The sequence below is a fragment of the Manis javanica genome, chromosome 2, assembly GCF_040802235.1.
Source record: "Manis javanica isolate MJ-LG chromosome 2, MJ_LKY, whole genome shotgun sequence".
Classification (NCBI taxonomy): Eukaryota; Metazoa; Chordata; class Mammalia; order Pholidota; family Manidae; genus Manis; species Manis javanica.
In genome coordinates this window covers 1,211,100-1,233,217 of record NC_133157.1, presented here as the reverse complement: position 1 = coordinate 1,233,217, position 22,118 = coordinate 1,211,100, and the positions used below count along the sequence as shown (strand labels likewise).

General features: G+C 56.5%; 2 protein-coding genes across 9 annotated transcripts in view; one reads left to right on the top strand and one right to left on the bottom strand.

Moving 5' to 3' along the window:
* Positions 1-18,801, top strand: part of CAMSAP1 (calmodulin regulated spectrin associated protein 1) — a 101,718-nt gene extending 82,917 nt beyond the window's left edge. For 3 of the 8 annotated variants that reach the window (XM_073221455.1, XM_037007654.2, XM_073221458.1), the window contains 6 exons: positions 830-966; positions 1,385-1,590; positions 1,699-1,804; positions 3,301-3,416; positions 3,864-3,982; positions 6,294-9,655. In XM_073221455.1, the coding sequence (XP_073077556.1) occupies positions 830-966; positions 1,385-1,590; positions 1,699-1,804; positions 3,301-3,416; positions 3,864-3,982; positions 6,294-6,596 (987 nt within the window). In that variant the 3' untranslated portion in view covers positions 6,597-9,655. Of the gene's footprint in view, positions 1-829; positions 967-1,384; positions 1,591-1,698; positions 1,805-3,300; positions 3,417-3,863; positions 3,983-6,293; positions 9,659-12,392 lie in introns of those variants that run through there. The other 5 variants (XR_012124952.1, XM_073221446.1, XM_037007653.2 and 2 more) reach the window with 5 other exon arrangements.
* A 115-nt stretch (positions 18,802-18,916) lies between these two features.
* The window catches only part of KCNT1 (potassium sodium-activated channel subfamily T member 1), a 54,641-nt gene continuing 51,439 nt past the window's right edge, over positions 18,917-22,118 (bottom strand). Inside the window, exons 31-32 of the mRNA XM_073221460.1 lie at positions 20,136-20,220; positions 18,917-19,994 (exon numbers count right to left, since the gene is read on the bottom strand). Of these exons, the coding sequence (XP_073077561.1) occupies positions 19,874-19,994; positions 20,136-20,220 (206 nt within the window). The 3' untranslated portion in view covers positions 18,917-19,873. The remainder of the gene's footprint in view (positions 19,995-20,135; positions 20,221-22,118) is intronic.

Sequence of the window (22,118 nt, the reverse complement as noted above, 5' to 3'; positions counted from 1 at the left end):
GGAGCTTAAATGCAGACGAGGGCTGGCACACCTTTTCTGTACAGGGCAGAGGGCTACTGTGTGCAGCCTGGCGGCGTGTAGTCTCTGTCACGAGGACTTGACTCCTCCAAAAGTGGCCCCGGGCAACACCTGCTCGCGTGGGCAAGCATGTGCCAACAGAATTTAACTTACAGGCTGAAATGTGAATTTCATGTGGTTCTCATCTGTCATGAAATGTTTCTTTTTGATGGTTTGCCAACCATTCAGAGATGTAAAAAACTTTCTTAGCTCACAGGCAACTTTCTTAGCTCGCAGGCTTCACAAAAACAGGTGGGCTGGATTTGGCCTTTGGGCCAAAGTCAGAGTCTGGGCAGATATAGACACTTTACCTAAGAAACATTTTTGCTTCTGTCTGCCTTCCCTGTAATTTTTTTTCTTAGGGAAAAGAGAGAAATAAATTGTGGGAACTTCTGTGTAATAGTGTCTTTCCTCTTGGCAATTATGAAGGTGGATGACTCATGGGATCATATTAAGATTTATCAAAAGATGAATGTTTTGTTTGGTGTTTGTACTTTTAAAATGTACATAAAGGAATCTGGGTTATTAGCTCAGATTAAGGCAAACTGAATTCAGTATGAGACACTGGAAAGTTGATAGACTTTGTGAATGGTGTGGTTTTTTCCATTTGTATTTTACTGTCTAGAAAGATGTGCTTATTAGTCAAAAAAAGAGTAAGACATCTTCATACTGTGTGTTGCAACTCAGCCTATGTGACGGTGCTGTTTGGGGGACCAGCACCGTGGGTGATGTGGGGGCTGTGTCCAGCATCCCACGTGACGTCTGTCTGTAGGATGAACAGAAGGCAGAAGACGAGCTCGCCAAGAAGCGGGCAGCCTTCCTCCTGAAGCAGCAGCGCAAGGCCGAGGAGGCGCGAGTGCGGAAGCAGCAGCTGGAGGCCGAAGTTGAGCTCAAGAGGGATGAGGCTCGGTGAGCTGGCTCCCGCCTCCCCGCCTGCTCTGCGTCAGGGAGGGGGGACCAGGCTGATGGTCAGGGCTGGTGGCGCCAGCTCACACCCACTGCCCTGCAGGGCACTGTCCCGCCATCGCCAGCATGGGGGCCAGGGTTGGTTTCAGCACATCCCTTGGGTCCTCTCCCTCGACCCCCACGCCTGCCTGGGAGCTGTGGAGCTGTCCTTTACCCGGCTCATGCCATGTGAGCTGTGCACAGAGGGTCCACAGCCTTGCTGTGGGGCTGGGCTTTAGCACTGGGGGTAGACCCTGGGCCTGCCCTGTCCCCCACACCACACTGCTCCTCAGCCCCCACGCCAGTGCACAAGGCAGTGCTCGGCCCACTCTCCAGATGAGGCCCTCCACCCAGCACCGTCTGGAGCATGTTTGTCTCTCAGGCGTAAAGCCGAAGAGGATCGCGTCCGGAAGGAGGAGGAGAAGGCGAGGCGGGAGCTCATCAAGCAGGAGTATCTGCGGAGGAAGCAGCGGCAGCTTCTAGAGGAGCAGGGCCTGGGCAGACCCAGGGCAAAGCCGAGAAGGCCGCGGCCCAAGTCGGCTCACCGGGAGGAGTGCAGCGACGTGGGGACCAAGAGCTCCTCCACCCGTAAGCAGGCTCGGCTGCTGGGTCACGCCCGGGTGCCCTCTGCCCCATGAGAAGCTGCGTAAATAACTGGGGAATGGGCACATCTCACCAGAGCTGTCTTGTTTCCAGCAGCGGATCACTTGAGCCGGGCCCAGTCGGGCTCCAGCCTGTCCCTGGCTTCTGCAACAACAACAGAGCCCGAGAGCGTTCCCTCGGGGGGCACGCCTTCCCGGCGGTAAGGGGTTGGGGTGCTGCTTGGAAAGGCATGGGGCTTTCAGCTTGAAACCTGTCCCGGGGGCGGTTTTGTGGCTTGGACTTGGTGTGGAACCAGGCACCCAGAGCAGCTACGGTGCCTCCCCAGGAGCTCCCAGGAGCCCTCTGCTGGGACCCTGCTGGCTAAGCCCTGTCATGTTTGCGTGATCACGTGCCCTCCCCTACCCAGGCCCGCATTCGCGTCTGTGTTTCGGTCATGTCCCAGTAAGCTGGCACCACCTGCCTCTGCTGAACGCTCAGTGTCTTCTCTACAAGCCAGGCGGCCCTCTGACTTAGTCACCACCGTCAGAGTCATGTCTCCATTGTGTCACTCACCTGTCAACCAAGCTGTCCAGCAGGGCCCTTGAGAGCTGAGTCTCTGCAGCCACAGTCCTGTTCAGGGCCACACATGCCGCTGGATGGCTGCGTCTCTGCGACAGTCCTTGGCCCTCCTGTCTTTCTTGACCTGGTCGGTTTGGATGCCACAGGCCGGCGGCGCCAGGCGCCCTCACCGTGGCTTTCCCTATGACGATGATGCTCGGCCTGCGCCTTTTAGGCAGGAACACCTGGAGGGAGGAGTGTGTCCTCTCGGTGCAGCCTGCCAGGTGTATCAGGCTTACTCGGATTGTTTAAAAGGTGGTGGTTTACCACTGGCCCTGAAAACTTTCCCTTTGTGATTAAAAAGTAATTTGGAAGGAGATGCTGGGGTCCCCATTGATGGCACTGAGCATCGTCCACGGGCCTTGGTGGCCAGCACCGGTCCCTTTGCTGCTTCCTCCACGTGTGGTGTTAAGCCTCCTCTGGGGGGCAGGTGTCGCCACCTGTCCTTCATTGTGTGTGTGCATCCTGTGGCTGCGTTGTCCTGCTCCACATGTCTGGTGGCTCCGTGTCACCTGGGCTTTGTGGAGGACACCTTTCAGGGACCCTGGATTCCGGTTGGATTCTTGTGGCAGTCAGCTGTGTGGGCTGGAGTCAAACTCTAGCCTTGTCGGCCTGCCTTGTGTGAGCAGCCGTGTCCAGCCTTGCTGCTGTTTGGGTCCGTTGTGCTCAGGAGGGCCTGCCCTGCCGGGACATCGAGACCCAGGGTTCTGGGCCTGATCCATTGTGCCACCTCCTTCCTTCCCAGGTCTTGTGTTTGGCCCAGACCCACCCCCCAGCTTCCAGGCAGTGTGAGGGTGTCTCTTCTCAGGTGGAGGTTGCCTCCCCTCCACTCCGTCCGCTCCGTCACTCTGCAGTGCCTGCCTGAAGTGTTGGATTTCTGTGTTTTGCCCAGAGTTTGTGATTGTGCACTCCACAGGGAGCAGACTGATGCGTGGCCCTGCTGTTGCTGGAAGTCCACCCCTGCTCATGGTCCATCTTGCACTAGTGATGCGGGTTGGTCCATCAGGGTGGAATTCAGCCACCAGCAGCCAGTTGTGGGTAAGAGGAGGTGCACCTGCGACCTCCCCTATCCCGCCTTTTGTTCCTTTTCTTGAGCAGAGTTGAGTCACTGGAAGCCTTGCCCATATTAAGCCGCAACCCCAGCAGGAGCACGGACAGGGACTGGGAGACAGCGTCTGCAGCGTCCTCTCTCGCCTCGGTGGCCGAGTACACAGGTAACAGCCCCGTTCTCCATGGAGGCCCTGGGTGCACATCACAGCTTACAGGGAGGCCCTGCCCGTGGCTTGGGGCAGACAGTTCTTGGTACTCTAACTGCTTCAGCTGCGGGTGATGTACCTCTGTGTCTGTGCAGGCTCGTGGCCAAGTAGTGTGACCTGGGCACTTTGGAAATGTAGACTTTTAAAAGTTATTCTCTGCTCACTATTTTTTAGGTCTTTTTGTTTTTAAAAAAATTAATTAGGGGCTAAATTAGTCTTTTCCTGAGTTAATTTAAAATTTATAACTCAGAATTCTCTCAGATAGATTTGGAGTGGCTGTTACTTCTCATCTTCAAAAGGATCTGGCTCCCTTGCCCAGCCTGCCCCGGGGCTCGGTTGGAGGAGTGGCTGGTGCTGGGCGTGCGTGCCTTGAGCCCTGATGTCACGCCTTGGCCTCTCTCGCAGGTCCCAAGCTCTTCAAGGAGCCCAGCAGCAAGTCCAACAAGCCCATCATCCACAATGCGATATCCCACTGCTGTCTGGCGGGGAAAGTGAATGAACCCCACAAGAACTCGATATTAGAGGCAAGTATTGATTCCACCACTGAGTTTTTATGTAGAACGAAAGGTGTTTGTAAATGAAGGTTTTTTTCCTAAAAGAAAACAATTATTTTAGGTAAGTAAGGCATACACTGTGTGTCAGTTTAAATCACCCTCTTGCTAATAGCCCTGGGTCTTGGTGTCGGGGCCTGACAGAGAGCCGGGTGTCGTGTCTGAGGCCACACGGTGCTCCTGGGGCTCTCTCTGGGAGCTGGGTTGTCTTCCAGGGAGGGCCAGGTTCAGACCCATGGAACCAGAGGGGTGTTGTATGTGGGGCAGGGCTGGGCCCTTCAATGAGAAGCCCTTTTGGTCCAGGGCAGGATGACAGGAGGGGACAGAGGCTGAGGGTCAGCAAGGGGTGAGGGGGTAGTGGGAAGTGAGTGACTTTTTTAAAAGAGAAAACCAGTAGACTTAGGGTGGAGCTGAGGGCAGTGTGATTGCAGGTAGAGGACCAGAGCTCCTGTGCCTGTGAGATGCCCAAGGCGGTGATGGCGGGGGTGGAGAAGGGACTGACAGGAGGCTTGGGGGCTCGTCAGGTGCGATGCAGCTGTGAACCGGGACCACTGGAGAAACAGAAGCCCCAGGAGGGAGCGACCACCCAGCTGCAGGGGCCCCTGGGAGCATGGGGGCTGCAGCGAGGGCACTGGGGGTGGCCAGGGGCACGGGCTGCTCCCGGGGAGCCTCTGTGGCCAGAGGGACTCCTTGCTTCGCTTCGAATGGACCGGCAGATGCAGCTGTGTGTGCAGGAGGGCCAGTCCCCACCCCACCTTCTGCCCCCAAGAGAGGGTGGGGCGGGGTCTGGGAATGGTCCCCGACGGAGGGGGGTCTGGGGCAGGGCTGGGAGGTGCTACTTATTTGCATGTAATGCTCATGTTTAAACCTATTTTTACATAGTTGATGTCAATAGCATATATATAGTTTTGGGTTCTGCTTTTTCTGTTTAATCTTTTAAAATATATATTTACTAACTTAAAATAATAACACATGCTGACAAAACAGTATGAAAAATGACTTTCCTGAAGCAAAAATAATGAGAAGAGTGGCATTGTTCTTAGGTGTACAAATCCTTGTGGCCCTGCCATTGTGCACCCACTTCTCTGTCCAGTGTGTCACAAGACCACGTCATGTAGGCTTGGGAAAACTCCACCTATGTGGAGCCCTGGGAGGATTTCTTTCAGGAGGCCCCAGACCACGTTTAAGAACTGCTGGGGTAGAAAGTTAGCTTGATATTTTCAAGCAGGAGGAGGACCTATCGTAAAAAATAATTGGCACAAAAATATTTCAAAGTTGAGAAGATGATTTTGTGAGAGTTTTTGAGGTAGCATTCCCATACCATAAACCCGTCCTTTCAGAGCACGCCACTTGGTGTTCAGTCTATCCCAGACTAGTGCAGCCCCGCCTGCGCTCTGCTTCCAGCACATTTCTTCATCCCAGGAAGAAACTGCAGACCTGTTAGCCACCGCCCATGCCACCTCCCCCCCGTCTGCCCAAGCCTGGCTGCCATCGCTCTGCCGCCTGCCTCTGTGGGTCTGCCTTTCCTGAACAGTTCATACAACGGAGTCATGCGCTGTGTTGCCTTTGGGGGCTGGCTCTTCACTCAGTACGATGTCTCTGAGGTTCATCCATGCCATGGCCTGTTAGTGCCTCACGCCTTCAGGGGATAAGCAGCGTCCCATCCCATGGGTCGACCACGTTCATTTATCCGTTCATCACCGATGGACAGTGGCTTGGGAGTGACGCTGCTGTGAGCGTTCAGCACAGGTTTTTGTGGGATGCACACTCCAGTTTCTCCTGGGTACACACGAAGAGAAGACTCACTCAGGCACATGCTGACGCTGTGTTCAACATTTTGAGCAGCTTCCAGCTGATTTCTACAGTGGCTGCAGCATCTTTATGTCCGGCAGCAGTGTATGAGGGCTCCAGTTCCTGTACATTTGTTATTGTCTGAGTCCAGCCATCCTAGTAGGTATGACATGGGATCTGATCGTGCTTTAGGTTTTTTTCTCTGATGGCCAATGATGTTGAACATCTTTTCGTGTGATTTTGCCCTTAATTTTAAAAGCATATTTTTTCCTTGCACACTGGACTTAAGTAGAATCCCTATGGCATAGATTTCATACTGATAGGGAGCTTGTAATTTCAGGGCAGGAAGCCTAGGTGGTGTAAAGCGAGTTGCCCCAGAGCAGGAGGTTGCCGAGCCGTAGCCTCCTTGGGTGCAGCTGCTCAGGGCTGAGTCTGACCTGTGCAGCCATGTTGAGGTTCTCATTGTCTCTACTGCTTCTGTCCCTCGACATAGGAACTGGAGAAGTGTGATGCCAATCACTACATCATCCTGTTCCGTGATGCGGGCTGCCAGTTCCGGGCGCTTTATTGCTACTATCCTGATACTGAAGACATCAGCAAATTAACTGGCACGGGGCCAAAGAGTGTCACCAAGAAGATGATCGACAGGCTGTATAAATACAGCTCAGACCGGAAACAGTTCAACCTGATCCCAGCCAAAACCATGTCTGTCAGTGTGGACGCCCTCACAATTCATAACCACCTGTGGCAGCCCAAGCGGCCCGCGGTGCCAAAGAAGACCCAGACTCGCAAATGACACTCGTGCTGGTGGGACCTGGAGGGTATGCAGCAGGATTGGTATTTATTATTTTCACCCATTTGGGTACGAAGCGTGCAAAACCACAGACCTTTTTAAAGAGGCTTCTAGACAACAAAAGGAAATCCTCCCTTGCTCCCGGCACATGCAGGATGCCAGGTGGAGCACAAATGCGGCCATGCTGTGTTCGTGGCTCGTGGCTGCCATGGCCACTGCTGACTGCGGAGCTCCCAGATGCCGGGTGTGTGCACAGAGAGGCCTCTGGGCAGGGGTTCCTTTACTTGAAGTTCTCCGTGAGTGTGAATGAAGAGGGAGTTTGCTTTCTCACCCTAGCCCCACCCCCTTTGCACGGGACCTCACACCCCTCCCGTGGGCCAGCCTGACCCTGAGGGATTAGAGGACTGTGTCTCCACTTGGGTCAGGGTATTTGAATGTTTTTAGGAAAGGAATTTGTATTGGGGAGGTCTTTTTCATTCGAGAAATTGTACGATATTTATTGATCGTGTCTACTGCCAATGTTTGTATCCAGTTCAAAGGTTTCTGAAAAAATTCTTGTTCCTTGCTGCTCAGAAGAAGTTTACTGAAACGACCCGTTGGCTGGAAGCACTGAAATCTGTAGTCTGTCTTGTGCTAAGGCCACGCTTACTGTGCGTGGGGGTGACTGGGGCAGCGGCCCTGAGGGCAGCAACTGGCAGCATGAAGCTGGCACTCGCCTGACTGGAAGTAGGCAAGTGGAGTGGGCGGCAGCCGCCGCCAGTAGGTTTTGGGTAGTGCTCTCGCGATTCGTTCACTTGAATAAAGACAGATTTTGGTAAAGTGGAGTATTTTCACTCTGAGCATGTTTCTCTTGACAAGGCGGCAACTGAAGCCCGCAGCTCCCAAGTGTCTTTATTGTGCCACGGCGCGTCCTGTCGCGCCTCTGGCTTTGGAAGGGCGGCAGCCCGCGGTGGGGGGCTGTCCTTCAGGTCCATGGCTTTGTCTTGTTGCCTTGTTTAAAACAACTCGGGTCGTTGCCTGTGGTGACTTCAGCCCTGAGGGAGTGGAGCACTTCGGGTTCTCTCTGTGGCAGTCCGGACCAGACCCACCTGGAATCAGGCCAGGTGCCTGCCGCTTGCTCTCATGGCTGGCTCCTGTGTGACGTGAACCAAATGCCGGAAGATTCCAGAACCACTTGTTAGTTTTGCACATATTTTCTTCGGAGTGTTACTTGACTCTATTTTGAACTGCTGAAGAAACTAACGGTCAGTAGGCATAGTTCGGTGTAGCTGTACTGCAACTTTAAATGAAAAGGGGCATGCATCATGTGCCTGAGGAGGGCGGCTACGTGGCGGGAATGCTGACAGGATCGGTAGGCCCTGTTCCACGTGGCAGTTCTGTGTCTGGTGGTAGAAGCGGCTCTGCCCTGTGCACGCATGCCACCAGCTGCTGACCCTGGAGTTGCCAAGGTCGTCCCAGTCACCATGCTTTTCACACGTGTATTTGCCTGTCCCAGTGTGTTTGATGTTCTGTTTTCAGAGGCACTAAAATAATTACCTAACTTGCTTTTTCTCAGTCACACATGTGTCATGGCTCATTTTGTTGGTCACTGTCCCAGTTCCTTGCTTTAGAGGAGTCCACATGGGTTTTAGTTAACAAGAAGGTCCAATCATTCTTTTCTATGAAGAGGTGAGGTTTCTAACCTTTGTGAAATCAAAATGTGTGACAGCTTCTTGTCTTAGGACACAGTTCTGTTGAAGTAAGTGGAATTGGGTTGTTTTGAATGAAGATTTAGGGGTACTTCTGAAACATTGCTGGAAAATTACCTTCCTGCCAAACTTCTGGGTAAATTCTGGATTTTCTTGATGTGATGGGTCAGTCCAGGCTGGAAATGGTCGTCAGCAGGCCATGTTTTCCCATACCTGTTCAGTCAGAGCCGGCATGTCTGGTGGGTAGCCTCCCGGCCAGGGCCTGCTCATAAGGCTGATGGAGGCATACCTTGGGTTCCTTGCATGTGGTTGGCACAGCGACCTGTGTATCTATGCTGAAAAGTTGCAGACATGCAGGATACATGTCTGTGGTGGTTGGGGGGATGGTCCCGTCTGGCATGGTGGGCTTAACAGTTCTCATTTCCTAGCTTCCAAGCACCTGTGAGGTCTGTGTTGCAGAGTTCTTGTCATGGAAAGCCCGCACATCGTACGTTTCCTCTCAATTCTGGCTTACTGTTTAAACTGCTCTCATCTGCCCACATAGAACCTAACTTTGTAAAGGAAGTGTCACCAAGTGATTGTATGATGAAGCTTGTGCGTAGATCTGTGATGACAGTTCTGGGGGCCAGAGAGGGCTGGTGTCTAAATAAAGGAAACCTGAGTGTGTCTGTTATTTTAGAAAAATACACGTGCAGACGTGTCTTCTGCCCATGCGTGTGTGTGTGTGTGTGGATGAGGGTGTGCACGCATGCCGCAGGTAAGCTGTCCTCACTCACGGCCTTCCACCCGACTTCCTCAGTGCGCTCCTGGCAGAGCAGTCTCCGTCAGATCTTTTAGGCCCGGACTAAGCTCTTTAATCAGGCAAAATTGGAAAGTAGAATAATTCAAAAGTTACTCCTTGTTTATACTTTCATTCCTTGAGACTGTAGTTAGTGTTTGGGGGGAAGGTATTTACCTGAAATAAAAGCTTTTGTTAAAATTCATCAGATGGCCTTTTACAGTGGGAGCGGATTTGTTTTGTGGCACGGGGTCTGACCTAGAGAATGGGAATGAGCCCCTTTAGGGAGACCGCTGGTGGCTCACTGCACAGCCTCTCCATCTGGGGGCTCTGTGTGTGGGAGGGACCGTCCACGTTGTCAGCAGAGCCGGGAAGCAGCCCACCCAGGACTGCGTCTGTGCCAGGCCGCCTCTCAGAGGGGCTCCGGGACTCCTTGCTGCCGTCTGGACTCCTTTTCTGGGGCTGCCTCCCCGACAGCCCCCGGCTGTGCTGGATACCCTTTTCCCCAGTCTCCGGTTGCCATTTCCCCTGTTCCAAGGCCCGAGCTGTGGGTACTGCTTGAGCTCAGAGTGTGGAACTTGCCCTGATAGGTCCTGCAGGCCCCCTTTCTCCTCCCCCCTCCTCGCCCTCTCTCTCCAGCTGCTCCCGCCCGTGGAGGTTGGCGTGCTCACCGCTGGACAGCTGCAGGAGAGGTGGGCTCACTGTCTACTGCACATTGTTCTCTCCTTTACAAAGAGCAAGTTAGGTTTTCTGAGTTTTTTCCTAAATAGCAAGGCAAGTATTTCAGCAAAGCCACCTACAATGGGAGTAGAAAATAGAGCAAAGAAATGTAGTAAACACTGCAGTCTGAACTCTGCGAAGTCAAGTCCAGGCATGTAATCTGTGAACAGGGAAAATGGTTCTTGGCAATGAAAAGTTTGGTTGTTTCTGGTGCAGAGAAATTGCAGCAGCATTAACACCATCTTTCCTGGGAAAACGAAGTCGAGGCCCACATTGATGGGCAGGTTGGGCCCCACAGGTGGTGGCCTGTCTGCTGGTGGGCCTTCGCTCTGGACCCTGCCAGCCTTGCAGACGCCCCTTGCATGTCAGCCCTGGCCTGTGCATGCAGCTGGCGTCCAGGGTGCGGAGGCCTTACCTGAGCACGCCGTCGGTTTTGGGGTGGTGGACATGTGCTCTCGGGGTGCTGCACATGCGCGTCCCACGCTGATGGCACTGGTGGTGCTCTCAGGAGGTGACCCAGGTGGAGAGAAGTCCACGCAACACCAGGCTTACTTGTTCTGCAGCAGGACGTGACCCCGCCACGTCTCCCTTGGAGAGAGAGCACAGCTCCCTTCTTGCTTCACATCATGAGGAGTGAGGTCCATTCAGCTCTTGGAATGCCACTTAATGTAATTGGCCCAGTCGGTGAGGAGAGTCCTGTGTGGTCGGCACACTGCGTGAAGCACAGGCACTGAGATGGGCCTCTGGCGACCCTGGATGGCACGTGATCTTGGTCTCCATGGCCGACGTGTGTGAGTGTTCAGGATGAATCTCCAGCGCGTCAGGGCCTGTGCAAGCACCAGGCTAGGATGGAAGGGTCTGTGTTAAGCAGTTATCTTCAGGTGAACCGGTAAAGCTTTCAGCTCTCCATCCTTCAGAAGCTGTTTCTGGATTCGTCGCTTCCACTCTGATAGTCCTGTTCTTTAAATCGAAGCAGAACGTACATCCTGGAAAGTGAGAGTCCCGGGTGCAGCTCCTTGCGTTTCCCCGGAGTGCTTGTTCTCAGTGTGAAGTGAGTGGTTCCTGATGTTTGTCCCCAGGGTCCTTGCTGGTTCTGCCCCCGAGTCACACTCACTAGGTGTTACATTGCCCGCCTGGCGGGCGCATCGGCGACTGAAGAGCCATCTTTGTCACATGGAGCGATGGTGTGGCAAAGCAGGCTAGGCTGTGCGGCTTGGGCGCTGTCGCCTCATGAGTACATTAGAGCGCATTGAGGGGCAGTCCTTTGGCAACTGAATGCCCTTGATCAGCTCACACCGGCCTCTGTGCCCAGTGGGCAGTAGGCTTCCTCACTCAGAAGAATGTGTTGCAGGGCGGACCGACAGGGTGGTGTCGGCCACTGCTGGCGGGCCATGGGTTCCTTCTGCCCTGGGCAGGTTGGTGTGGGGTGCAGGCTCCAGGGGTGGCCTCCTAAGGAGGATTTTGGCTGTTGTCCTTAGGTGTGGTGTGGAGTGTGGAGGAGTCTGGCGAGGGCAGGGTGAGGAATGTGGGGGCGGATGTGGGGTCTTCTCTGGGGCTCGGTGGGGGGCCGTCCTTGCTTTGTGGTTGGCCCTCCCGCTGTGTTGCTGGCAGCAGGAGGGGGGGTTCGCTGAATGTTGGTCAGCCTTCCTGCTGGGTTGAGGCCAGGGGGACCTCAGCCTGGTCCCTCCTCCTGCATGCGATTTTTTTATAATGGGAGGGAGGTTACGCCAAGAAGCCCCTCTGACCTAGTGAGTGTCCGTGGTGGTGGGGCACAGGCTTGGGGCCACACTGAGCTCTGCGGACCAGAGGGCGGTGATGTGGGGCCGGCACAGCCTCCACGCTGGTCAGTCTGGGGGTGGATGGCAGGCGTGGACTGGGTCCCTTGAGAGAGAAAGGGGGCTGATGCTGGCGGGGTGGCCTCAGGATACCTCGTGGCCTTGGCAGAGGCCCTGCTTTCCTGGAGTCCTGTCTGCCGTGAAGTGGTAGGGGTGGTCCCCCCAGGAAGGTGGGAAGCGATCCTCAGGGTTGCGTAGACTGCGATAAAGCCACCAGACAGGTCTGTCTGTGGGAGACCCAAGAGTAACTGGGGTATAATTTGGGTGGCGTTCTGGCTTCCTGAGCACCCAGGCCATCTGGGACCGTATGCCAGGCAAACAGGCCCCAGGCCAGGCAGCTGTGGGGTCTGAGCTCAGGAGAAGCATCTGGGCTCTGTGGAGTCCTTACATGGTAATGAAGTGGTGGCACTCCGCATGTCTGGGCCTGCTGTGTGCGGTCTCCTGCCCTCTGACTCCTGCCCTTGGAGGTCTGGGCACTGTGCCTGGCAAACGTGCACTCGGCACGTGGTAGGGGTCAGTTCCCTTGGTAGCCAACCCTGGTGCAGTTAAGTGTAAACAGCCAGTCCTCAAAGGGCGTGGGTCAGTGTCCTGGGGGTGGCGTTTTGGATAGGAAACCGCAGTATGACCAGTACTTGCTGTAATGTCTCCTGACGGACACCCGGCCTCTGCAGCGTTGCCTTGGCGCATGTTGCCGTGCACTGGCGCTGTGGGCGGGGTGGTGGCAGATGACCGTTGTGGGGTTGACAGTCACTACCCCTACTTCCCGTCTGTTCTGCAGCCCCATCCCTGAGAAGACCCGCTGCCTGCCCAGCACTTCAGTTGATACCCCACAGACCAGGGAGGTGGGTCTGGATGCTGCCGTATGTCGGAACTGGGCTCTGGAGGCCTCACTGTTTTAAGATAAATCTGCTGCCTGAGTCTGTGAGTCTGCAAGCTGTTGTTGACTAGGTGTCGCGATCCTGACTTGATTTGAAGTAAAAACTGGTAAGCAGACCACGTTTAGGTTTTGTTCAGCCACAAAGAGTTAGGATGCAAACCAGGCCTCACTCCAAAAGCCAAGGTGGGATGGGTGGGCTGCGCCCCGCGGTGGGGACAGGTCGGGGCTCCCTGCTGCTACCAGAGCCTGTGCAGCGGGAGGCGCTGCCCTTCAGGAGACCCTGGGCCATGTTGCCTCCTGGAGGTGGTGTCCTTGCCCTGCACCAGAAGTGGGCCAATTGAACAAAACAATCCCTGCTCTCCAGACAATTAAATACTCATTTTTATTTAAAGAAATAGAATGTTCATTGAAAGTATCAAATGTATGAGCAGTTGGTGAGAGCCAAGAGCCGCCTTACCCCCAGTACCCTGCGCAGAGGGGCTGCTGCTCATGCTTCCAGGCCCTCCTAGGCAGCTGCAGACGTGGGTGTCGCACATGTGGGGTGCAGTGTGAGCAAGCGCCCCACTGGGCCCCGGGCCAGCAGTCACATGCCACGCCCTGCCCTTGGGCCTGCAGAGGTGGTGAGTGGAAGGACCCTGTCACCGGTTCGAGGCATCTGGGTGAAGATGCACCGTGACTCTGCCAGCAAGAGAGGAGATGAGATGCGGCCATTGGACATGCCCTGCTTCTGGTCTCAAGACACTCCTACTCCAGCGGTGTGCATATATCTGGGGAGGGGAGGAGTGGAGAGTCGAGCGTCGGGCTGCGGCTGTGTGCCAAGGATGGGACCACTGGCTGCTGGGTGCAGGCCTGGCTGGGATGGCTAGGCACTCCCCCAGGGATGGAGGACACCAGCCCCAAGCCCTGGGGTCTCAGAGCAGGTGGACGATGGTATCTGGGCACTCTGATTGGTGGGAGAGGCACGGGCTGCCCTGGTGGTTTCACTGTACCCGCTGAACCTGTGGGGAGGCGCCGTCTTCTCAGATGTCTATGGGGCAAACACCAGCCCCCCCGGAGCCCCTGGGTCACTGCCCTCACCCGTTTATTGCTGAGTGGCTTTAATCGGGTGGTGGTTTTCCTAACTGACCCATGGGCTTGCTTGTCCAGTCCAGACGGGGCTCATGTGCTCTGTGAGCAGCATGTATGCCCGGGTGTGGCTTGACCCCAGCACTGTGTGTGGAGCGAGGCCGCCTCCCTCCGTGATTTTAGTCGGCGTCTCCCTGCCCGGATGGAGGGGAGCACATTCCGTCTCCTGGATTTTCTCCTTTTGTATAAATGTCTGTTCAAGTGTTTCGGCTGTCTTTCTGCTGGGTTGTCTGTTTCTAATTTATAAAAGATAAGTTTTTGAAAAATAACAGAAGATAATATAAATATCCCATTCTGTGGCTTTTCACTGTCTTGGTGTTGTGATTCAACACCTGGAGTCCTGTCTGCCGTGAAGTGGTAGGGGTGGTCCTCCCAGGAAGGTGGGAAGCGATCCTCAGGGTTGCATAGACTGCCATAAAGCCACCAGACAGGTCTGTCTGTGGGAGACCCAAGAGTAACTGGGGTATAATTTGGGTGGTGTTCTGGCTTCCTGAGCACCCAGGCTGTCTGGGACCGTATGCCAGGCAAACAGGCCCCAGGCCAGGCAGCTGTGGGGTCTGAGCTCAGGAGAAGCGGAAGTAGAAGTTACTAAGATTTATTTGACCCAGTTGCCATTGTTCTTACTTGAGCCATAGGCCATAGGTAATCCTGAAGTAAACCTCTAAAGCTTTTTATTTGGCGCTTTTGCATTTAGTGCACCCAATGCTGACTTCTGTGGGTTGTGTGTGAGGCAGAAGCCCCATGTCACCTTCTTCTTGGGATGCCCAGCGGTCCCAGCGCTGTTGTGGAGTATGCCTCCCTCCTCCCATTGTTCCACCTCTGCCGTGACTTTCTCTCTTCTGGCCTGATGGCCTACATGGGAGACCAGGGACCCCCAGAATGTGTCCACATCCCCGTTAACTTGACTGGTTGGCTGGTGGCAGAGGGGATTGAAGTCACAGATGACATTAAGCTCGCTCGTCAGCTGATGTGCAGGAGGAGGTGGTCCCAGGTTATAGGTGAGCCCAGGGTAATCACGAGGGCTCCTGAAGGGTAAGAGGGAGGCAGTGGGAAAGCACAGGGGTGCCACGTTGCTGGCTCTGAAGATGGAGGAAGGGGCCCTGAGGCAAGGAGTGCGGGCACCTCCAGACTGGGAGTGAGTCTTCCTGGAGCTTCGGGCGTGAACCCTGCTGACACGTGGTCCTCACTCAGGGAGATCTGTGCTGGCTTCCAGCCTGCGGAACTGTTAAGGTTGTGAATTTGTGGTGTTGGAAGCCTCTAAGCTTGCAGCTGTGGCAGCCCCTGGAAGCACATGCTGTCTGCTTGTGTCTCTGCAGCTCCTCGGCACCATCATACTCCTGTAGCCTGGCCATAAGTCTTCATATTTAGGAGACTGGCTGCTTCCGTCGAGAGTGTCTTGAATATTTTTGCATGTTATCGCCCACACCATGCTCCCAGATTGTCCTCAGAAATTTGCAGTCTTAAATGTATTTGTTAAAAATGAAGAAAGATTAAAAAAAAAAAAAACTTTCATCCAAGGAGGCTAAAATAATAAAAATGAAGTAGAAGGAAGAAATTCAAAAGAGTAAAGGAAACATTTATGAAAGAGAACAAAATGCAGTGGAGCTGAGGAGCAGGACGGCAGTGTCGCTCTGCTCCAGGTCCAACCACCCAGCACGGACAGGGAGCCGGGTCCAGGCCTCACTGTGAGCACCCAGACCGAAGGTGGGGCGCGACACTGAACACGCCCAGCATTGTGCACGATGGCATCAAACCAGGAGTAAGAGAAGACACGGTGGGGCGACTGACCCGAACGTCATGAGGGAGAAACCATGTGTAAAAAAGTAGCATCCAACGTGTTTTCAAGACGGATTTGCAGTCAGAACGGCTGTCCTTCGTCATCAGCTCTAGCAAAGCCCACAAGCAGCAAGCACCCCAGTGGGGTCAGGACAGGGCGGCGGCTGGCCCAGGCTGCTGGGCGTCTGAGCTGTTGCAATAAGACAAGGAAAAGTAGGTACACTGTGGAAATAGAGGAAACCTCTTTGCGCCTGGAATCGGGGAGCCCCAAAGGGGAGTACTCACGCTGCCCCCTGCCGTAACGGCGCACTTCGAATCCCCACAGGAAGACGCCTGCTTCGCCACCAGCAGGAGGAAGGCCTGCCCCTGGCCTCTGGTCTGCAGGTTGCTTGTGGTTGGGCCAGTTTGCTTGTCCCAGATTGCAGCTCTTGGCTGTTCCCGAATAAACTCATTTTGCTGGTAAAATAGCTGGCCCTTTTGCTTTTTTAAAAGTCAGCAGAAGGAAGAGAAAAGCCCAAGTGGTCCTTACTTGCACAAATGCAAAAGCCCTCCTAGAAAAACTGGAAGGAGCAGGTGACAGGGTTCGAGGCAGGTGGCTGGTGACAGTCCCACGTGCAAACAGAAGTATGTCAAGACCCTGTGCAAGTGCAGCAGACAACACAGCAGGCAAAGTGGTGATGGGGCGGGAAGAAACCCGAGGTCCTTCAAGCCAGACCAGCAAGGAAGCGGCAGGACGCCTAAGCTGTGGGGCAGCGGGAAGCTCCAGAACCACGGAGACGCCTCCAAGGTGGGCCTGTAGGTGGAATGCAGACCCAAGCAGAACCCCCAGATGCACTTTGATCAGCTGACTGGGTTTGGATTCGGGGACCAAGGACAAGCCAGCCCTGAATTTGGTGCCTGCTGGTGCTCCATCTTCCAGGCTTGGAAAGGGGCCTCAAGGTCCCTGGGAATAAGCGGGGGTCATGTGCCTCAGTGCAGGCTGCGACTCCTGCTGGGGACCCAGGCTCAGCATTACCACTCGGGGAAGGGGGCTCCCCTTGGAGATTCTGGGCCTATGTATATGGCAGGACAGCTGGGCACCAGCCACTGGAGCCACCTCAGCCCCCAGGGTGTCCTGGCCAAAGCCCCAGGCTGGGGTAGAAGAGCAGGCTTGGCGGATGCCCAGAGCAATTCTGGGGCCCTGACATCTTAGGGCACTGTAGCCTGGGTTGGGGATGGGTCAGCAGGAAGGTGGCATGGGTGAGCTATCCTCCCTGGCACAACCTCAGAGAGACCCTGAAGGCATGGTGCTGGCAGCTGCAAGGACATGTCTGGGACCAGGTGTGCTGAAGACCTCCCAGGACCTCCCCTTGCCCACGAGGAGTTCCTCTGAGGTACAGGAGGTTCCCACCAGAGAAGGGATTTGCTTCAAGTCCAGGAGACACCAGGTGCCCGCTTATATGGGGCTGGAGGCTAATGCAAGTGCCCCCTCTAGGGAGGTGTCTCCACAGGGTAACAAGAATATGGATGGCCACTCTCCCAGGACCCCCAGGCCTGATGGTGTCATTCCTGCTCAGCCCCAGAGACGTGCTGCAGGCCCGGCCTCGTTAGTGGGCAGTCTTAGGCCTGAGGCTTTGTTCTGGGGTGTCCTCAAGTTCCCCAACACCACTGTACTGGTCCCTTAAGCTCCTGCTGATCCCACTGGGGACAGAGGTGGCCTGGCTGCCCCTGGGGTCCTGGAATGCCAGGAGATGCTCCCATCCAGCCATGCCGGCAGGCCGAGGTCCTAGACATGGAATGGCTCTCACACCTGCTGCCCTGGATCAGCCTGTGTTACTGCCTCACCCTCCTTCCCCCAGGACACAGCCCTGCCCAGCCCAATTTCAAAGAAAATGGTAGACTCTTCTCACATACATCCACCCATCATGTGCAGCTTGAGAATCCTGACTGAACCCCCAAAAGCAAAGGGCACCTTTGAGGCCATCAGGTGTGAACCAGGGTGCAGGTGGGACCCAAGAACGTCAGGGTTCTGTGAAGGCTACACAAGGCCTGGCTGCAGGGCCGCTCCGGCTGGGCTTGGACACAGCCCGGACATGCATCCGTACGTGTTCTCATGCCAGGGCTGCAGCCGTGCAAGTCTCGGGGCCGCTCAGAGCTAGCTTCCCACTTGATTTGTGAGGCTGCATTTTGACAGCATGAGCGCCTGTCTTCCTGTTTCCGCTTTCTCTGGGTTTAACACTCGTTTTATGTGAGGGGACGTCCTTTTCCCTCCCTGCGTAGCAGGTGTTCTTTTCGAGGTCTTCAGGGGCTGCCCCGGAGTGTGGGTGCATGCTCGCAGCCCGTCTGCACACCATCACCCACAGGTGTGCAGGTGCCCCGGGCCTGCGCTCAGACCATGGTCATCTGTTCCGCTGTGCGTGAGCTGACGTTGCCCAGTTTGCCGCGGGTGTTGGTATCTGAGCAGTTTTAGATTAGAAATGAAGAAAATGGGGGGGTTCTAATTTTGTGTACCTAGAAGCTGCCCAGCGAGGCAGTGGTCCTCCTGGGGCTGCCTTCACCTGGCAGCTGGCGAGTGCACTGTCCCCATATGGGCGGCCCTACTCTTGCCATGGCCCTGTCCTGTCACGCCGTCTTTCCACCCGGATAGAGCCGCCAGCCCCAGCCTTCAGGCAGGTCTCCTCCCCATCCACTGCTTCCCTCAGGGAGCCGTGGCGTGGGCACCCTGTCACAGGGCGGCAGCATGGGAGGGTACGCTGGCTGATGGGACCCTGGAAGCCACTGACAACAAAGGCCAGAGGCCACCCTAGCCCACGTCAATGGCCCATCACTGTTAAGGGCCCCTGGGTTTCCTTACCATCTGCAGCTCCCTCCTGCCCCTTCCCCAGCACTGCCACACCAAGGGTTTGCTCACACACTGGGTGGGAGGGTCCTAGGTAGTCCAGGTGTTGGGGGACAAGCTGGACGAGTGACCAGGGCACCGGAAGGAGAAGTGGGCTCCTGGGTCATACCCCTTCCTCAGGGCAGGCCCTTCAACCAGCTGTGTCCTAAGCCACCCCCACCCTGTGGCTGCATGGGGCCCTCCCTTCACCCAGCTTCTTGGGGCCTTCTGTGAGCAAGAGCCCCCACCTTGGACATGGGCTTTGAGGTGGTGAGGTACACGCATTCCCTGGGGGCAGTCCTGTCCGGACATAGGCCCTCCCAGCTGCTGGTCTTGGGAGCCGTGCATAGCTGTGGGCTGAGTGTGGGTTTCTGTGCCCACCCAGGGGCATGCCCAGGCTCCAGGACTCTCCCCACTACCAGCCACACTTCCTGGCTACCTGGATGCAGACACTGAAGGCTGTGCGGGACTTGCTCTGTGTTTTGGAAGGGCTGTGCCAGCCAGGCAGACCCAGCAGACCCAGGCCAGCGGCATTTCCTGGGGGTCCAGGCTTCCCTGTGGGGAAGGGGGACCACAGGTGTTTCTAACCCTTGAAAACGGGTGTCTGGGAGGGGCAGGCCCAGGCCTGGAGTGTGAAGACATGGAGGGAATGCCTTTTAACGGATCCTTGTGTTTTCAGAATGCAACCATTTAATAGAAGTTCCAGCCATGACTGTAAAACCTGCCACAAAGGAAGCCCCAGTGGCAGCAGCCAGCTGCCCAGAGTCCCTCCCTGGCTAAGGAGAAAATCTCTCCAATCCAGACATGGGCCACCAGCCAGCCCATTGGCCAAATTGTGCTTTGGTTCAGGTGTTAAAAGGGTTCCAAAGGGGCCCCAGAATGCAGCATCCCTCGCCTGACTCCCACAAATGCTGCAGCTACAGAAGTTCACGCAAAACGGGACCAGGATGTATGCTTGTTCTTCTCCAGAAGCCATGGCTGTGGGAACCCCGGCGTGTCACCAGGGCTCTTGGGGGTCTCGCAGCAGCCCCCTCTCTCCTCACACACCCAGACTGTGCACCTGCCCCCATCTCTGCAAGGGGATCCTGGCCCAGATGGAAGACCCTCTTCGCATTTCCTTCTGGGACCCCTCACTCGCTGGCCGCACAGTGCTGCAGCAGCACCCACCAGCAGCGGAGCCCCTTGTGGCCCAGCTCTGGGCCAGACCCTCCCCAAGGCCAGGTGGGACCCCCAGAGCCGTGGGCAAGCCCTGTGAACAGGAGGGGAATGTGCCGTGAGCATGCCGGCCCCCCTGTGAGCTCTGCATGTCTGCACACAAGCGTGAGGCCCGGCCTCTCCTCTGGCCTGCGCCCTCTGGGACCCAGGGCGGTGTCCAGGGTCAGGCTCCCCTCCCCATGCAGCCTCCTCCTCCTCAGCCAGACCCCTCACGAGTTGCGGTACATTTGAGTAGAGACATGGATGGTATCGATCTGTAAAAATAGGTTAAAAAGGCTCTCCCGCCACCTTCCCTCGGTGCCCCTGGCAGTCTTGCCCCTCAGGCCTGGGGAGGCTCCTCTCCGAGGCCAGGCCAGTCTAGGCCAGCGTTGTGGGGCAGGGCACGAGGCTGGCTCCGTGCAGGGCTGGCTCAGAGCTGTGTCTCGTCACGCGTCTCAGGGCTGCTGGAGGCCAGCTTGTTACTGCAGCTGCTCTCCCGGCTCTGGGAGCTGCTGGCTACGTGGGCCAGGGGGTCAGAGCGGATGAGATACCTGTGGGCAGGTGCGAGGACCCTGGGTGCCACCCTCTGCCCAGGGAGGCCAGCAAGCCAGGGTGGCTAGGGCAGACACCCAGTGGAGGGCACAGCGGCCTTACCCAGAGAGTGGAAACGAGCAGGCATCTGCGGTACTTACACGATGTCGTTGGGTTCCAGTCTCGTGTCGGGCGGGGGGTTGATGAGGACATAGGAGAGGGTGTTCTGATGATCGTTCATCTCATCTGCAAGGGAGACAGGGCCCCAGGAGGTGGTCACCACTCAGCTCCTGCCCACCTATGCTCTGCCAGGTCTGGAGGAGCCAGGGGTGCCCGTCCAGCTGTGAATCTAACCAGCCTTTGTGGCTATTTCTGCCCGAGCACCTTGTCCTCAACAACCCGGCCGGACCTGGTCCCCCATGACAGACACCTGCCCCCAGCCCCTAGCCTGCACGGACGGGCCACCCCCCAAGGGGCTTGTTCGGCCCCAGCAGCTAGCGTCTCAGGATGTGTCAGCCCTGAGCAGAGTCACCGAGCATACCTGTGCACACCTGCCTCCTCAGAGACCTGTGCCCCACGTGTGCCTGCACCCTGGAATGCCCCCAACCCAGTCCCCAGCCGGACCCTGTGCCCTTGTGCTGGGCAGGCCACGCGCTGCTTCATCTGCTCACCCCTCTGCTTTGGGTTCATGCCCTCAGTTTCCCAAAACCTCTAGAAGCGTCAGCACAGAGGGCCGCCTAGCTCACCCTCCCAGAGGAGGGGCCCAGTTGGCACACGCAGGGCCTGGGCTGCTCATGGGGCAGCCTGGCATCCGGCTCCTACTGCAGGGGCTGGAACGTGTCCTGGAGAAACACCCATCATCCCGGAGGCCTCCTAGCCAATACAGGGATGGGGTGTGGGACCTGCTGTGGACCCGAGTTCACTGGCAGGGAAACAAATCCCCCATGCCTCTGTTTCCCCATTTGGTGATGTCTAGAGGCACCTTCTGACCCAGGACTGGCCTCAAGGGGGTAGCCCTCTGGAGGGGGTCCAGCCCTGGGTGGCCTCTGCTCCCAGCTCCTCCCATTTCATTTTTCTGTACTGTACTCTCCCACCAGGAGAATACCAGTTGGGCCACTGAGAAATGGACAGAATTCTCAGCACAGCTGGGGAAGCTGCCAGTTGGAGAGCCAGGCTGGGTGGGGGCTGCATCCCGTTTCTCTGAGCTGGTGAGTTCAGAGCCCAGTCGGATCCCCACGGCAGCAGGTCAGCAAGCATGCTTCCTGGGAGGCAGGGGGCACAGGCTGGGCTCGGGGTGACAGACATGCATGGACTCGGGCAGTCGCCTGGTGCCAGTCTCCACGTCCATTTCTGGGAACGGGATGGCCTGACCGCCCTGCCTCTCCCACGGCAGGAGGGTTGGTTGCTCGGCCTGATGGGCACGCGCTCTTTGCTCTTTTCCCAAAGCCTGCAGCCACCAAGCGGGTGGCCCGTGCCAGAGGTGTGTAGAGATGTGCCTCCCAGCCCTGTGCCTGTGCCAGGCATGCACTTCCAGGGTGGGCACGTGGAGCATGCACCCGCAGATGACAGGTGCAGGGGGCCAGTTCTGGAAGACCCTGCACCCCTACCATGGCCATCAGCAGGGCCAGGGGCCCATCTTCCCTCATTCACGCCTGCCTCGCTGGGCCCTCCCCACCTGGCCCGGGCCCCACTTCTCCTCAGGGTGGGCAGACCACTGGTGCTCCTGAAACTAAGTGTGGGGCTCAGGCCTGGCTGTGTGCTTCTGGGGGTGCTGGGCTGAGAGTGGGGGGGTGGTTGGTCGTAAGGCACTGACCCCAGTTTCCGCAGGACGCTGAGCTGTGACCACTGTGCTCTGGTGGGCGCCTGGGGTGCTGGCAGAGATGGCACTGGCCCTCCTGGCAAATGACCAAGGGCGGTGCCCCCCACATCCCCACCTAGCCTCCCGCCTAACCCTGCAGACCAGGTGACCCCACTTCCCCAGAGTCTCGTGCTGAGCCTGTGGCTGGGGTGCCATATCCTCCACTATTTCTTCCTCTTGGAGTCAAAGTGGACATGCATCTCCCTTGGGATCAGGGAAGGGTGTGCACTCTTGTGCTCTTGATAGCTCGTGTCTGCGTGTTGGGGCCTGGGGGCCACCCTGCCAC